This window comes from Cervus canadensis, chromosome X (genome assembly GCF_019320065.1).
Source record: "Cervus canadensis isolate Bull #8, Minnesota chromosome X, ASM1932006v1, whole genome shotgun sequence".
In the NCBI taxonomy this organism is placed as follows: Eukaryota; Metazoa; Chordata; class Mammalia; order Artiodactyla; family Cervidae; genus Cervus; species Cervus canadensis.
Genome location: NC_057419.1, coordinates 67,832,614 through 67,846,022, shown reverse-complemented (window position 1 = coordinate 67,846,022; position 13,409 = coordinate 67,832,614). Strand labels below are relative to the sequence as shown.

The 13,409-nt window shown below is 32.7% G+C and overlaps 1 protein-coding gene across 9 annotated transcripts in view; it reads right to left on the bottom strand.

Moving 5' to 3' along the window:
• DMD (dystrophin) overlaps positions 1-13,409 on the bottom strand; it is a 2,532,480-nt gene that overhangs the window by 1,245,633 nt on the left and 1,273,438 nt on the right. For 8 of the 9 annotated variants that reach the window (XM_043457704.1, XM_043457699.1, XM_043457698.1 and 5 more), the window contains 4 exons: positions 10,626-10,748; positions 7,935-8,072; positions 5,064-5,216; positions 4,020-4,202 (listed from right to left, as the gene is read on the bottom strand). In XM_043457704.1, the coding sequence (XP_043313639.1) occupies positions 4,020-4,202; positions 5,064-5,216; positions 7,935-8,072; positions 10,626-10,748 (597 nt within the window). The remainder of the gene's footprint in view (positions 1-4,019; positions 4,203-5,063; positions 5,217-7,934; positions 8,073-10,625; positions 10,749-13,409) is intronic. The other variant, XM_043457706.1, reaches the window with a different exon arrangement.

Sequence of the window (13,409 nt, the reverse complement as noted above, 5' to 3'; positions counted from 1 at the left end):
CAATCTTGTTAAATGTCAGTCATTTATATAAAATAATGTCTCTTCCCCTGGCTCTCCACTTTATCAGTCTGGAACTCTTTTCAGGCATATGTTCGAGCTTTTTATTCTATCCTTTCCATATTGTATTTTCAGCAAAGCAAAAATTTCCTCAGCATCTTTCAATTAATATATTCCTTTTCTTCTATAATGAATCCACCATTTAAAAAGTTGACTTATTATTTCAATAATTACATGTTAATTTCTAGACTCTATGTTATCAGTTTCCTATTCACGTCTCAAAATGGCTTGTTATTATTATAAGAATTCCATTCCATCTTTATTTTCTAAATCTTTTTGAACATTAAAAAAACGTTTTCATGTCCTTTACTGTCTTCTTATCTCTAATTTCTTCAGGTGTGCATACTCCTTTTAATTTTGGCAAGTTAACATCACTTACAGAAAGCATTTTTTCATATCCATTTTAATTTTAACCTGTGAGCTTATTTTCTCAGGAGTTTCACATAAGGGTTGTTGCATATCCTCATTGTGCAATTTTGTGGTTGGATTTTCTTGAGATCTCTGAGGTTAACTGTCAAATACTACAATTAACCTTAATAAAATTATGCATAGTTTTCTATTAGATTTCAAAAGCCTTTATGTTTTTTCCTCATCTTTCTTTACCTTTCTATAGAAAATAATTTAGCTAATGCTCTATTGCCAGGTTTATGGAAAAGTATGCCTTCATTAGCAGAATCACCAGCTTTGCATGAAATTTCCCACAAATACTATATAACTCTAGACAAAACTACTTGCCAAGAACTAGGAAATCTAATTTTTAATTTACATTGAACAAAATAGATCTACCTGTTGTTAATAACATTTTAAACCTATGGAACCTACTCATCCCAATCCCCTTAATGATTCACAAATATACTATACATTTTAAAATAATGTGTCTCATTCCAATGTTAACTTATATTCCAGAAGAAGAAGAAAATAAAATATTGATTCACTTTAACCTCAGTTAACCTCCATAATGTAGCAAGTATTTTACAAATAATACCATATTTCATTATCACAAACATCCTCATCCCCATGGTAGAAATGCAAGAAACCGGGCTGGAAGAGACTGGTGATCATATAGTCAGCAGATGGAATCACTGGGATTCACAGGGCCACACCCCAGGGGGTGGTCTATTTTACTAGACCACTGTTGTAAAATATCTTACAGAAAACAGTCCTCATGTTCAGTTTACAGTCGTTGTTTGGTCTTCAGTGAACAGACAGGTCTGTAAGTCAACAGGAACCATATTAGAAAGGTCATGTAATCCTAACTTGGGCAGGAGCTTCAACATGCTCAATACCTGGAGAAAATCTTACCCACTTTCTCTCAGTCTATTTTCACTCCTTTCTGGTCTCCAGGATCATCCTGAGGACAATCATTTGTAGATACTCTCTTCTTGGCTTTGGTCTGCACTCTTGCCTGACCCGGGGCTGTCCCATGGCTCCCTGAGACCCAAGTACCAGGGTTTTTCTGAGCTTTACTATGGTCATATGTAACTCTGACCTGGACCTAGTCCCTGAAGTACTTAATTTTACACTGCTTAGTTTATTTCTGAGTCTTTACCTTTGAAATGAATACAATTAATTTCTCATTTTAAATTCAGTTCTCAAACATAAAACACTTCATAGTACTGCCAAAAATCTTGAATTACTACTTCTAAGATATGAAAGACTAACTGAAAATCCATAGAATTCTAGAATTCATATACAGAAATAACAGAAAGGGACATTTGAGAAGAAGAAATGATGATAGAAATAGAAAAGGGAAATGTAAGGGGAGGAAAGAAATTTGGAAGCTCTGACTACCTGTGCTACATCAGGGCCATGACCAAACACAACTTTTAGTTAAGATGTTTGCCTGTGGCTGTCTCAAATGTCCTCACTGTACATTAATTGGGAAAGATGACTCTAAACTTGGATATGTAGATATGTGAAATAAGTTTTTTAAACATGTATTAGCAATCAGTGGACTATATACATCTTTGATCTATCAATCTATCAACTTTCAGATCTAATAAAAATCCAAGGCTAAATATAATTGTAATATTAAATTAATTATTCTTCACATATATTGTTCTTACTTGTTTTATCGTGGAAAATTAAGTTAACATACAAATTTTTCCCCAAGCCATGCATCATCTGTATTTTGGGATCCTTCAGATATAAAAATCAAGAAGAAATGGTTTCTGAAGAAAATATATTTTATGATCATTTATTTCAAAAGTTTTATACTGGTTCACTTATCCTTACTTTACTTCAGCAATCTTTATTATGTTTTACAAATATTTGTTGAGAGCCTATTATGTGCAGGTACACAATGGCATTTTAAGTGAGTGGTTTATGGAGATTTTTGATCCTGTGTCTATTTAACTATAAAGTGTTAATAACTTACCTTGACAAAGTTGTTAAAAAAAAAAATTAACCCTGCATATAGGCTGTGTCAAGACATGGGGAAAATGGGATTGGAGAAAATAGTGAGTGGTAAGATAATTCAAAGCAAAGGACTTAAATGATGTATTAAATGGAGGCAAAAATAGTTTACTTAAATTTTCTTTATGATTGCCTTAATCTTTCAATTCATTCTGCATCCACTGGCACAAGCTTTCTGTTAGTGTAAGCTTGAGTGATTTATGACATTATATTCATAATATCTAATATGAAAGATAATAGGCTGAAACTTTCAATCAGCTAGAATTGACTTCAAATGCAATATATTGCAGTTTAAACATACCTTATATTACTACTTCCAATTTCTCAGAATATTCAGCTGCTATTAAATATTAAGATACTTGGAGTTCTTAGAAAACAGCGTATGCAAGGATTTTTCTAATGCATTTAAAAGAAGTAATGATAATATGGGGTATTTTTCACTGAGTTAATAAGCAACATTAACAAAATTATATGCTTAGAAAGCAGTTATGTTAATTGTCTAAGACATATTCAATCATTTATCCCATATTAAATGGAATCAACAATATCACAGAAGAAATATCCAAGTAAGTCTCATCTAGGAGTTGAACAAATAAAACTGTCATCACCTAGGTCAAAGAGGGTTGAATATCTGTCAGTTTCATGTAAATTAACCTAACATAATTATAAAGCCTCATTTTGCAGACTTTCACACCCTGGTTTTGTGAGGAGTACTGTATTTGCATAATAACAGAGTGGTGATTATTTCACTTTACTTTACAATCTCTCAGAATAGGAGCAAAAATGTATCTGCTAGAAAATCCTTATAGTTTATACTCTGTTACAAATCAGTTCTAAAAAGACCAAGCTTATGATTGTGACTTGCACTTCTAAAGACAGAATCATAAAATTTCCATACAGTGTTTGAAAGAGAACAGTGGTTTCTTCATCTCTTGGCCTATGATATTTCAGTAGTAACAATATTTTCTATTTTTCAACCTGCTATCAATTATTAACGATCTCACCAGGCATACAATCCTTCTATCAACTTTTTAACCCATCAAGTAGATAAGCCAGGTATGAGGACTAAACTATAATGTTTAAGTCAATGAGATAAGAAGTCCTTGTGCAAGTTGATATAAGTTCTTTCACAAAAGATTTATTATTTACCATGTATACATTAAGAAAGTAAAATTAGCATGGGATGGTCTCAGGAAAGCAATACATATTTTTGGATTAGATGCTGAAATAAAGTACATGTATGGTAAATTGACAATTCACACTGCCAATGTTATGAAAAAATGATGCGGCAAAAGAAATTAAGATGTATTTCTCATTTTTGATAAGGGCACTCTTTCCTGTGCTCTATTAATGGATTATGCTTTTAATCTGAAAAACTAACCACTAGAGTTCGAGAAGCCCAAAGTTAGGGGAAACTACCCACTTTCAGAATGTAGATTAGAACTTTGAAATTGCACCCAGAATTTTTTTTTTTTCTTTTGGTTAGTAGGCCTCTGTGATTAGAGTAGTAGTTGCAAACACATATAGGTTTGCCAGTAACAACTCACAATTTGTGCAAAGTTGAGTCTTCGAAACTGAGCAAATTTGCTCTCAATTTCCCGCCAGCGCTTGCTGAGCTGGATCTGAGTTGGTGCCACTGCCATTGCTGCCCCATCCTCAGACAAGCCCTCAGCTTGCCTATGCACTGCATTCAGCTCCTCTTTCTTCTTCTGCAACTCACGATCAATTTCCTATTGAGCAAAACCAATACAGGGCCCAGGGCAGTTAGCTAACCACATGAATCAACCTATCCCAGCACATACCTGTCCCAGAAATTTCACAGGCTGTCGTCATTTTATTTTCACTTTGCATAATTTACAAGTATGGAAGGCAACACTGTCATCTTCACCCAAGGATCCACATATTATTTCAGTTATTTGAATGCTCAGTTTTGGATACTCTAATTGAGAAAATATTGAAATTGATCTAACAGATTCCTTTCTTGTCAATTCCTCTAGTGTTTTGGGGGTTGACCCAAACTGAAGTGATTACTCATTATTAATAGGGACCATCCAGATAGAATATAATTTAGCGGCTAAGTGAATAAGTAATTTATTTCCTTTTTAAAGTTTTGAGGAACTCAACAGAGAATGAAGCAAAATAAAAAGTGTAAAATAACAGAAAAAACATCTTCAGACAATATGCAACAGATAAATCTATAGAGATTTGACACTGATGTGAGAAGATGCTCTGATGAAATGAATGTGCTAACATGAGATAGAAGTCGTCCATATACCGATAAGTCATTTGTTAATCTGGAACAAAGATACACAGAGTCAATTACAATTTTACCAGAAAACATATAACATTTCTTAATTCATTTCACAATGTCTAAGAATAAAACGTTTTATTCATTCAACATTATGTCAATTGAAAAACAATACAATACATTTACTAAAACAAAACAAAATACAGAGAAACAGCTCAAATTGGGGAGAACACTAATAGAAGAAACAGCAACATCAACATTTAAAACATGATCCATACAGGTTAAGTTCAATAAATTAAAATGTAGCAACAAATCTTAGATTGACATTCTAAAACAACATTACCTTTATTTTCCTTTCATCTCTGGGTTCAGGTAGGCTGGCTAATTTTTTTTCAATGTCATCCAAGCATTTCAGGAGATCATCAGCCTGCCTCTTGTACTGATACCACTGGTGAGAAATTTCTAGAGCCTTTTTTCTTCTTTGAGACCTCAAATCCTGTTCATGGTGCAGATATTATTAAAATATCAATATATAAGCATATTATACTTCTGGTTGTAGTCATTTAAAAATAATTTGGTTCCCTCACCTTCTTGTTCAGGTTCAGTTAAATTCATATTTAAATGTTACCCATACAAGTAGATTATTAAATTTTGTATTCACGAGACAGGACCCATGTACATGAAGCTAAGAAAACTGAACAATCCACTTTCAGTATTTTTTCTTAGTACGCTCAAACTTGTTTAGAAATCATTTCATATTTAATTAACTCTTAATGAGTCAAATAAATTACTGTGTAGAGTTTGTGAAATTATTCAATATGTGAACTCAATTGAGGTAACAACATACTTGTGCAAACTTACTGAGTTTGCATTTGAGTTTTAAAATAGGTAAAAATTCTAAAATTTCTATCTTCAGTACTAGGTTCAAAATTTTAAGTTTATATAGCCAAGCAATTTACATTCATAATTTTAGAAATGTCTGCAAAAAAGTTTCATAAGACATGAATATTTTGTGATTAGAAACATAAAGTGTTCTTAGTTATCACAGAAATTGCTTCAAACTATATATGTTCAAGTGTGAAAAGTGTATGCCTGAGAGTATGCATGAAAATGACAATTTAAATATCATAAAAATTATTTTCCTTTTAAGACTTGCATGGCAAACTTTCTCATTGGCATCAAATCCAAATGCAAAATGGTAAAATTTAGAAAAGGAAAAGTGCACAGTTTTCAATCAACCTGATGAGATAAATAAGGGTGACTACTTTAATGAATCACATAAGGGGAAAATTAATCATCTTACTCCTTACAAGACCAATGTCTTCCCTGATCAACAGAATTTGTTGTAATGCTATTTTACGAGGGAATATATTTTACATGTTTTATAAGGGAACATAAGAGCTCAGGATACAGTTTCCATTTTTTCAGAGTAGTAGCAATTAGGGTTTCATGTATAGATATAACTAGAGCAAAAGAAAAGAGTGGATATCAAAGAACTGCTGAAATATTCATTGCATTGGGAAGTTTCACCTTCTTTGAAATATTTCATAAGGACTAGACTTGAACACTTGGCAGATTAACAACTATTGAATTTAGTAGATTGGTGTGGCAAGTGTTGATTTTCATTCATTACTTTTAACATATATCTGAGAAAAATGATTTTGATTTCATTCTGCATTTTGTTTAAAATTGGGGATGTAAAATTTTCTACAGTTTACATTTTCAGTTGAATTTCTAAACCTCCTGTGGAGGAAATAAATGCCTGGGATGAGCCAGATGGAATGCTGCTTTTTTCAAAGGTACCAAGATACAGCCACGTGAAAGAGAGTTGAGCCATGCCTTACTGGTGACGCAACTCATATCTTCACCAAGAGAAAGGGCTTGTGGTCCCCAAATCTGAAATTCCTTTTATTTCCTAAGTACAGGGTGGTGTGTAATGTGTAAAGATATTAAGAGACATTATAGAGATTTCTTTACAGGTATGCCAGATAACCATTAAACACTGCTTTTCAGTAGGACACATATCATCATATGACCAGTGTAGATGTTTCTAAAAGCTTGGTCACAGTTGGAAGCGTGTGAATTACACAGCTTTCTGATTTTCTGAGCCCATTATGGCTTGCTCTTGTACTCCCTCAGGGAAGAGGCCTTTTCTATTTCCTATATTTATCAGCAGTTACCTTCAGAACACCTGCTGGCCAATTAGACTTTCCTTGTGGATTCCTTGCAGGCACAATATTGTGTAATTACATTCTCAGCAGTGTTTATTTGGTTGTCTGACTATATGGGAAAAGGTTTTATACTCTTATTTGCATATAGAAAGCAGAGTCTATTCACCTACAAGGTGGATCCACCTACATGGCTATACAGCTCTAAAAGAGTGATTTACAATGAAAAGCTCAGCAATTAACAGTATTAGAAAATCAGCCATGCATGCAAATAGTGAATATTGAAAAGCACATTAAAAAATAAAAAGTTATTTCACAGAATCTTTCACATGTCCTGTCTCTTCTCAATAACTTTCTAGGTATTATTATATAAACACCAATATTCTATTCTGTCTTTCCTGTGCAATTCCAGATGAGACACATGGGTACTTGAAGCTCTATACTAATGCTGGTTAAAAGGAGAGCACCGGTTCTTTCTCATGGACATTAAGATTATTTTAGAGGACTGCTAAATAAATGAAATTAGACTTCTAAATGTTTAGTTAGTTGCAAAGAGTAACTCTCTTAAATGCAAAATGAAGTTAACTGAAAAAAAAATGAACTATTAAACAAATATTAGGTTACCCCAAAAAGTGAACCTACTCTGAATTAAATCAAGAAAATATCAAGAGCAGAAAGCCTCAAAAATATACAGATTGGTTATGCTGACAGTTAAACAGGTTTGTCAAGACACATGTCAAAATAACTTACAAAATAGATTATATTACAAAATTAAATATATGAACACTATGAATGATGCATTTAATATCTTTTGATTACTACTCAGAAAAATGTGTCTAAGTAAATACCTTGAAATTTTTAAGCAACACATCTTTCAAAATCAAAGACAGCAATCAAAACTGTTAAGGCACAGACACTGAATGGAAAAAAAAATATGTATTTCTGGTGACTAAGATTCTTAAGCAAATTTTATTTATGAACAATAGATTTTACCCTGTACATGAAAAAAACACAGGCAAGGTATATTATAATTTTAGCTCTAATACCTTGAGAGCATTATGTTTTGTCTGTAACAGCTGCTGTTTTATCTTTATTTCCTCTCGCTTTCTCTCATCTGTGATTCTTTGTTGTAAGTTGTCTCCTCTTTGCAACAATTCTTTTACAGTACCCTCATTGTCTTCACTCTGATTAAAAACAACAAGTACAGTCTTCATTTTGGTTTAAAAAAAGCTGTACATCTTTAACAGAGATAATAAAACATGTTATTAAAACACACACAAAAAAATCCAATTTAAAACTTTCAGGGAATGCTATTCTAAGATACTGCACTCAGAGTTTCTTTTCTAATATGCTATACTTTTAACTTTTAAAAGAAGTTTCCTCCTGTCTATCTCAAAAGGACACATGTGATTAGAGTTGTATGTAGAAAGATGGGGGAGCAATTTACTACATCATTTCATACAAGTGAATTGCTATGAAAGCATTCTTTGGGCTTTGATTTTTAGTGCATTCCTAGAAATTAAAAAAAAAACCTTTGGAGAAAAAAACAAAACTTGTTATATATGATGTTAACTATTTCACAGAGAAATATAGATGTGGCTCTGTGAATGTGAGACTGTAAAATTTAAAATTTTAACACACACTCCTAAGTGAAAATACATTGTTTTAAGTGTACACTGATTTCTATACAATAAGTTCTGTTTCACATAAACTAGCTTCCCTGGTGGCTCAGATGGTAAAGCGTCCTGGGTTCGATCCCTGAGTCAGGAAGATCCCCTGGAGAAGGAAACGGCAACCCACTCCAGTACTCTTGCCTGGAAAATCCCATGGATGTGGGAGCCTGGTAGGCTACAGTCCGTGGGGTCGCAAAGAGTCGGACATGACTGAGCAACTTTTCTTTCTTTTCTTTTACATAAACTAAATGACCAAATCTAGAACAAATATTAGAGCTTTAGGAAAAAACGTTCTCAACTGCTGTCAAGTATTGCAGATAATTTCTAAAAATAAGTCATATATGCATGTTATTTTTAAATAAATACAATTAAGTAAATATTAAATATGGATTAGAAAAATGACTCAAATATTTTTAATATGTAGTTTGCTCTTTAGGCTCTAAGAAAATTATTTTTATTTTATTTATTTTTAAATAAAATTATTTTAACAGTGTTTGTCCAATAGAGTAGCATATGTAACCATTGGATGTTTCACTTCTATTTCCTATCTTTCTTTCAATGCAATATATAAATACCTTCTATCAAGGAGGTTTGCTTTTTAATAGTACCCAAGGTACTCTGATGAATTAAGAGAAGCAGACAATTTTTAAATGTGACATGCTTGTGTTTATAATCATCCATGGTGTTCCATGTTACATACTTAAATCTCTAATGCATATGTCAACTTCTACACACAACTGTGAAACCATTAAATTTTTTAAAAGAAATGAGATTTTCATCAGAGATGTGCCAGTTACTTGTTTAATGAAATAATGTAATAGGCATTTATGTGTATAGTCTTTGAAAAACCTTCCTTTTAAGAATATGTCATTAAAAATCTGAAACATTTCCTGGGGCTGAGGACAAAAATAATGAACAAACAAAACTACTGCACTACTTGCCCCACACCAGCTGAAAGCTAGAGGGCAGCGTTGGTGAACAGCCCAAGAGGTAAGAAGCATTCTTTTCCACCTTGGTGCCCTCTGGTTTCTTCTTTGACATGAATAAGAGGTAGTTGTAACTCTGTATCTTAGAAAGGTTTGTCTGGTCTTTCTTCCCATGAGCTGAGTTGGCAAGACCATCAAACCCGTACATAGGGAGTACTGAATTAGGCAGCTCTAGGAAGTCAGAAATGATACCAACGAGAACTAAGATTGGTAAAAATGGTTCTGCTATTGCTTCATGTGCCTATTATTTACAACTTATAATTTATCTTCCAATATCATTTTCAAGCACTGTCTGCGAAGTCTAGCACTGCTACATGTCTGAGAAATCTCTAGCATGACATATGTAAAGGTTAATGATGCCATATAGGTGATGGTTGTGGAGAGGGGAAAGGAAATTGTGACGAGGAGTAAGGAGAAACAATAAGTCCGTGAAAAGGAATGTGAGGCAGAAATAGTCAAGCCAGAGAGAAACGTAAAAGACATGTTGAAATCAACCAGGGTATAAGAAGAAAGTTATGAGTCTGGGGATAGCCCACATGGTTATATTTCTTTTTTTCCCATGAAATAAGCAGCATGAATTTACACATATTTTAGATATATACTATACTACTTCTTAAACTTTTTTGTAAAACTACATTGTGTTAAGTTTTAATAAATAATGTTTATATCATGTATAATTGCCCCTTATCCAAAATAAATGTTACATTGGGACTGAAGCAAAATATCAGCCATCTCTGATGGTTGTGCTATTTTTTTTATTATTATGAAGTTTCTTATTTTCTGATTTGACTTTTTTTCCACCTACTACATTTTGTCCTTTGAGTATGGATGAAAGCAACATTGCTGGGTGATTTATTAGAATCTATAATTACTCCTGTATGCCCATATCATAGTAATTTGGCATTCATAATAGTTCAATAACAATACTTTGCATTTGTAATAAATCATTAGAATCACAAAATGTACAAGGTATGCTCTAAGAATTTAGTTGGAGACTTGGATTATCTAATTTCCTTTGAAATATTTATTTATTCATTTCATTTCTAGTTCATTCACACTTTTATCACAACCAATTTACCATATCTTTATTGAAGTCTTCCTCTTTCAGATTCACCCCCTGCTGAATTTCAGCCTCCAGTGGTTCAAGCAATTTTTGTATATCTGAGTTAAACTGCTCCAATTCCTTCAAAGGAATGGAGGCCTAAAAAAAAAGATAGTGCTAATTTAAATCAAAATTACTTTTTATTAGAAATATAAGCCAAAAAATGCATTTGTTCAACCTCCTGTTGCTAAAATAATGACATGCATTATGTTTCCATATTATATTTTATGAAAGTGGTGAAATACAACTGGGAAAGTACCTGAGGATGCAAATAAAGACAAACATTTAACATCATCAGAGCTGAACATACATGCAGGATAATGCAATTCATCATTCTGATTTTTCAGCAAAAGTCAATTTCCATATACTTGGCTGGTCTAATTGTTAATATCCTAAAGTTGAATTTGATCTTATTTTAAATATTCTGATATAAATATCATTTGGGTAAATATCTCATCAGAAATTGCCTCATTCATCTAATAACAGTAACAGCAGTTGGAAATGCAGAATTGTCTCCTTATCCTCAGAAAAAAATACATAGCAATCTGCTTAGATATTTTAAATGACATTTTTAACATGGCAGAATTGACAGGCATGCTCCCATAAGACAGTCTCATTAGCTTGTCTTAGGAATGCTTTATTTGGTAGCACACACACACACACAAAAAAAAAAAAAATGAAAAAAATGAACTCTTAATATCTCAAATGAAAAGTCTGAATATATGTTTTCTAACTTTATAAATATCACATTTCCTTTGATTTTGAAAGTCATAATTACCATAGTCTCAAAAATCTTTTTAACCCCTTGTTTTTCTAAAGAAACCACTTGAAGAGGACTGATAAATGAAAATACAGTGAAAATCAAATATATATTCAAAAGAATAGACAAAAATTAAAGTTCAGTTAGTAATATAAATGTTTATTCTATTCATCTGGACCGCTGTATTCAATTCATTTGCATTAAAATACTAGAAAATATTTTATATCTGACAGCTTTGGAAAACTCACATGTGACAAAAAAAAAAAAAACAACAACTTTATTTTCCTTAGAGCTAAACATTTTCCACTTGAAAAAACAATTTAGGAATGACCCAGTGTCTTATGCCAGTATGACATATTCATCAAGTTGGTCCCCCCCTCCCCCCGCCACTCTTCCCCAACAGATTCCTAGGCTTAGTCTTACTCTTTAGTATACAGTATCTCCTAGAGGACAATATAGGAACGTGTTCAAGGAAAAAAGAATATCTAAAGGTATTTAGTTACTAATGAAAAAGTGAACCACTGAATGCTATTCACAAGAAAAAATTCTCACAGGAAACATGAATAAACACTTATCTTTTAGGTACTTGTATACATGCCAGAGAGGATTTATGGAGTCTTTCTAAAGTGCCTTATTTTCAATACTAGTTTTTAAATCCTAATAAATATCTGAAATATAATAATATGTTCTAGAATCAGTACAGATTGGAAGTATTATAAATAGGCACTTGAATGGTGTTCCAATCTCTATTATTAACTTACTTCTATACTTTAAAATCATATATTATATAATATATTGTAAAGATAAAGAATGATAGCCTGTAGTATAACTACACAGTGTTAATTTGATGGTGTCTATGTTATTCAGTTGTTCACATTTCCTAAGATTTAATAAGAGTAACTGCATTGTTATACATATATATATATATATGATTTTGTGAATGTATGAAGATAAATGATACCTAAAATAACTTTTTAAGTACTTGCATATCAAAATAACATGGGTCCACTATCTATAATGGATAATCTGATTTAGTCTTACATGTGCTTCCTCTCTAGTTCATCCTTTCTCCATATATTCATATATAGTAGTTTCAAAGGCTCAGAACTTGGGCATTCATAACTATTGAGGGAACTCCTTCCCTAATAGTGCTATCTTCCAAAACTTAAATATAATTTTCATAATATCTGTCATTCATCTTTAGCTGTGACTTTACTTTTCAATTCCAATCTAGACTCTTCCACAGCCAGCTGATTACTCTCTTGAAGTTCAACATGTCTAGAAATGAGCTTATTATCTTGCCCAGAACTTCTCAGAACATTAACTTCCCTAGTTCTGTAAATATAAGTCATTTTTTTCAGTCATCCAAGTCTAAAACATGAGTCATGCTATTTTCCAACACATCACTCTATTGTCTAATAAATACCAAATACTGTCAATTCACTTACCATGAATCACTTGCTTTCTTTTCTGAGCTATCACCTCTCCTACACAAGACCTATGGTAAAAACCTCCTTACAGATGTACAATGCTTCCCACCTCACCAGTTCTATCCTGTGGGCTGTAATCAGGTCAATATGTTCCAAAACCACAGCTTTTATAATGTTATTTCTCTGCTCAAGAAGTACAAGTCAAATAAAGTCCAAACTCCAGCATGATAGTCAAGGCTCCCCCTAATCTTGTCCCAAGGACCTTTCTAACCTTATTTAAATGTTCCATATACACTCTTTCTTACAGGTCTGTTGGTGAACTCCTAGTATCCCTCCCTCAAGGATTAGAATGCTTTTCACCTTCTGGTGAAGAGCCTAAAATTTCTGCAAGAGAATGGCTAGATTGGACTTGAGCTCCAACCCTGAGCAGCTGAGGGATTTGGGGCAAGTTATCTCCTCTTTGAGCCTCTGTGTCTTTATGTGTAACATGAGGATAAGAAGAATAGCTACTCATAGAGCTTTTATGAGGATAAAATATGTTAGAATGTTGTTTGGTATATAGCAAAGGCT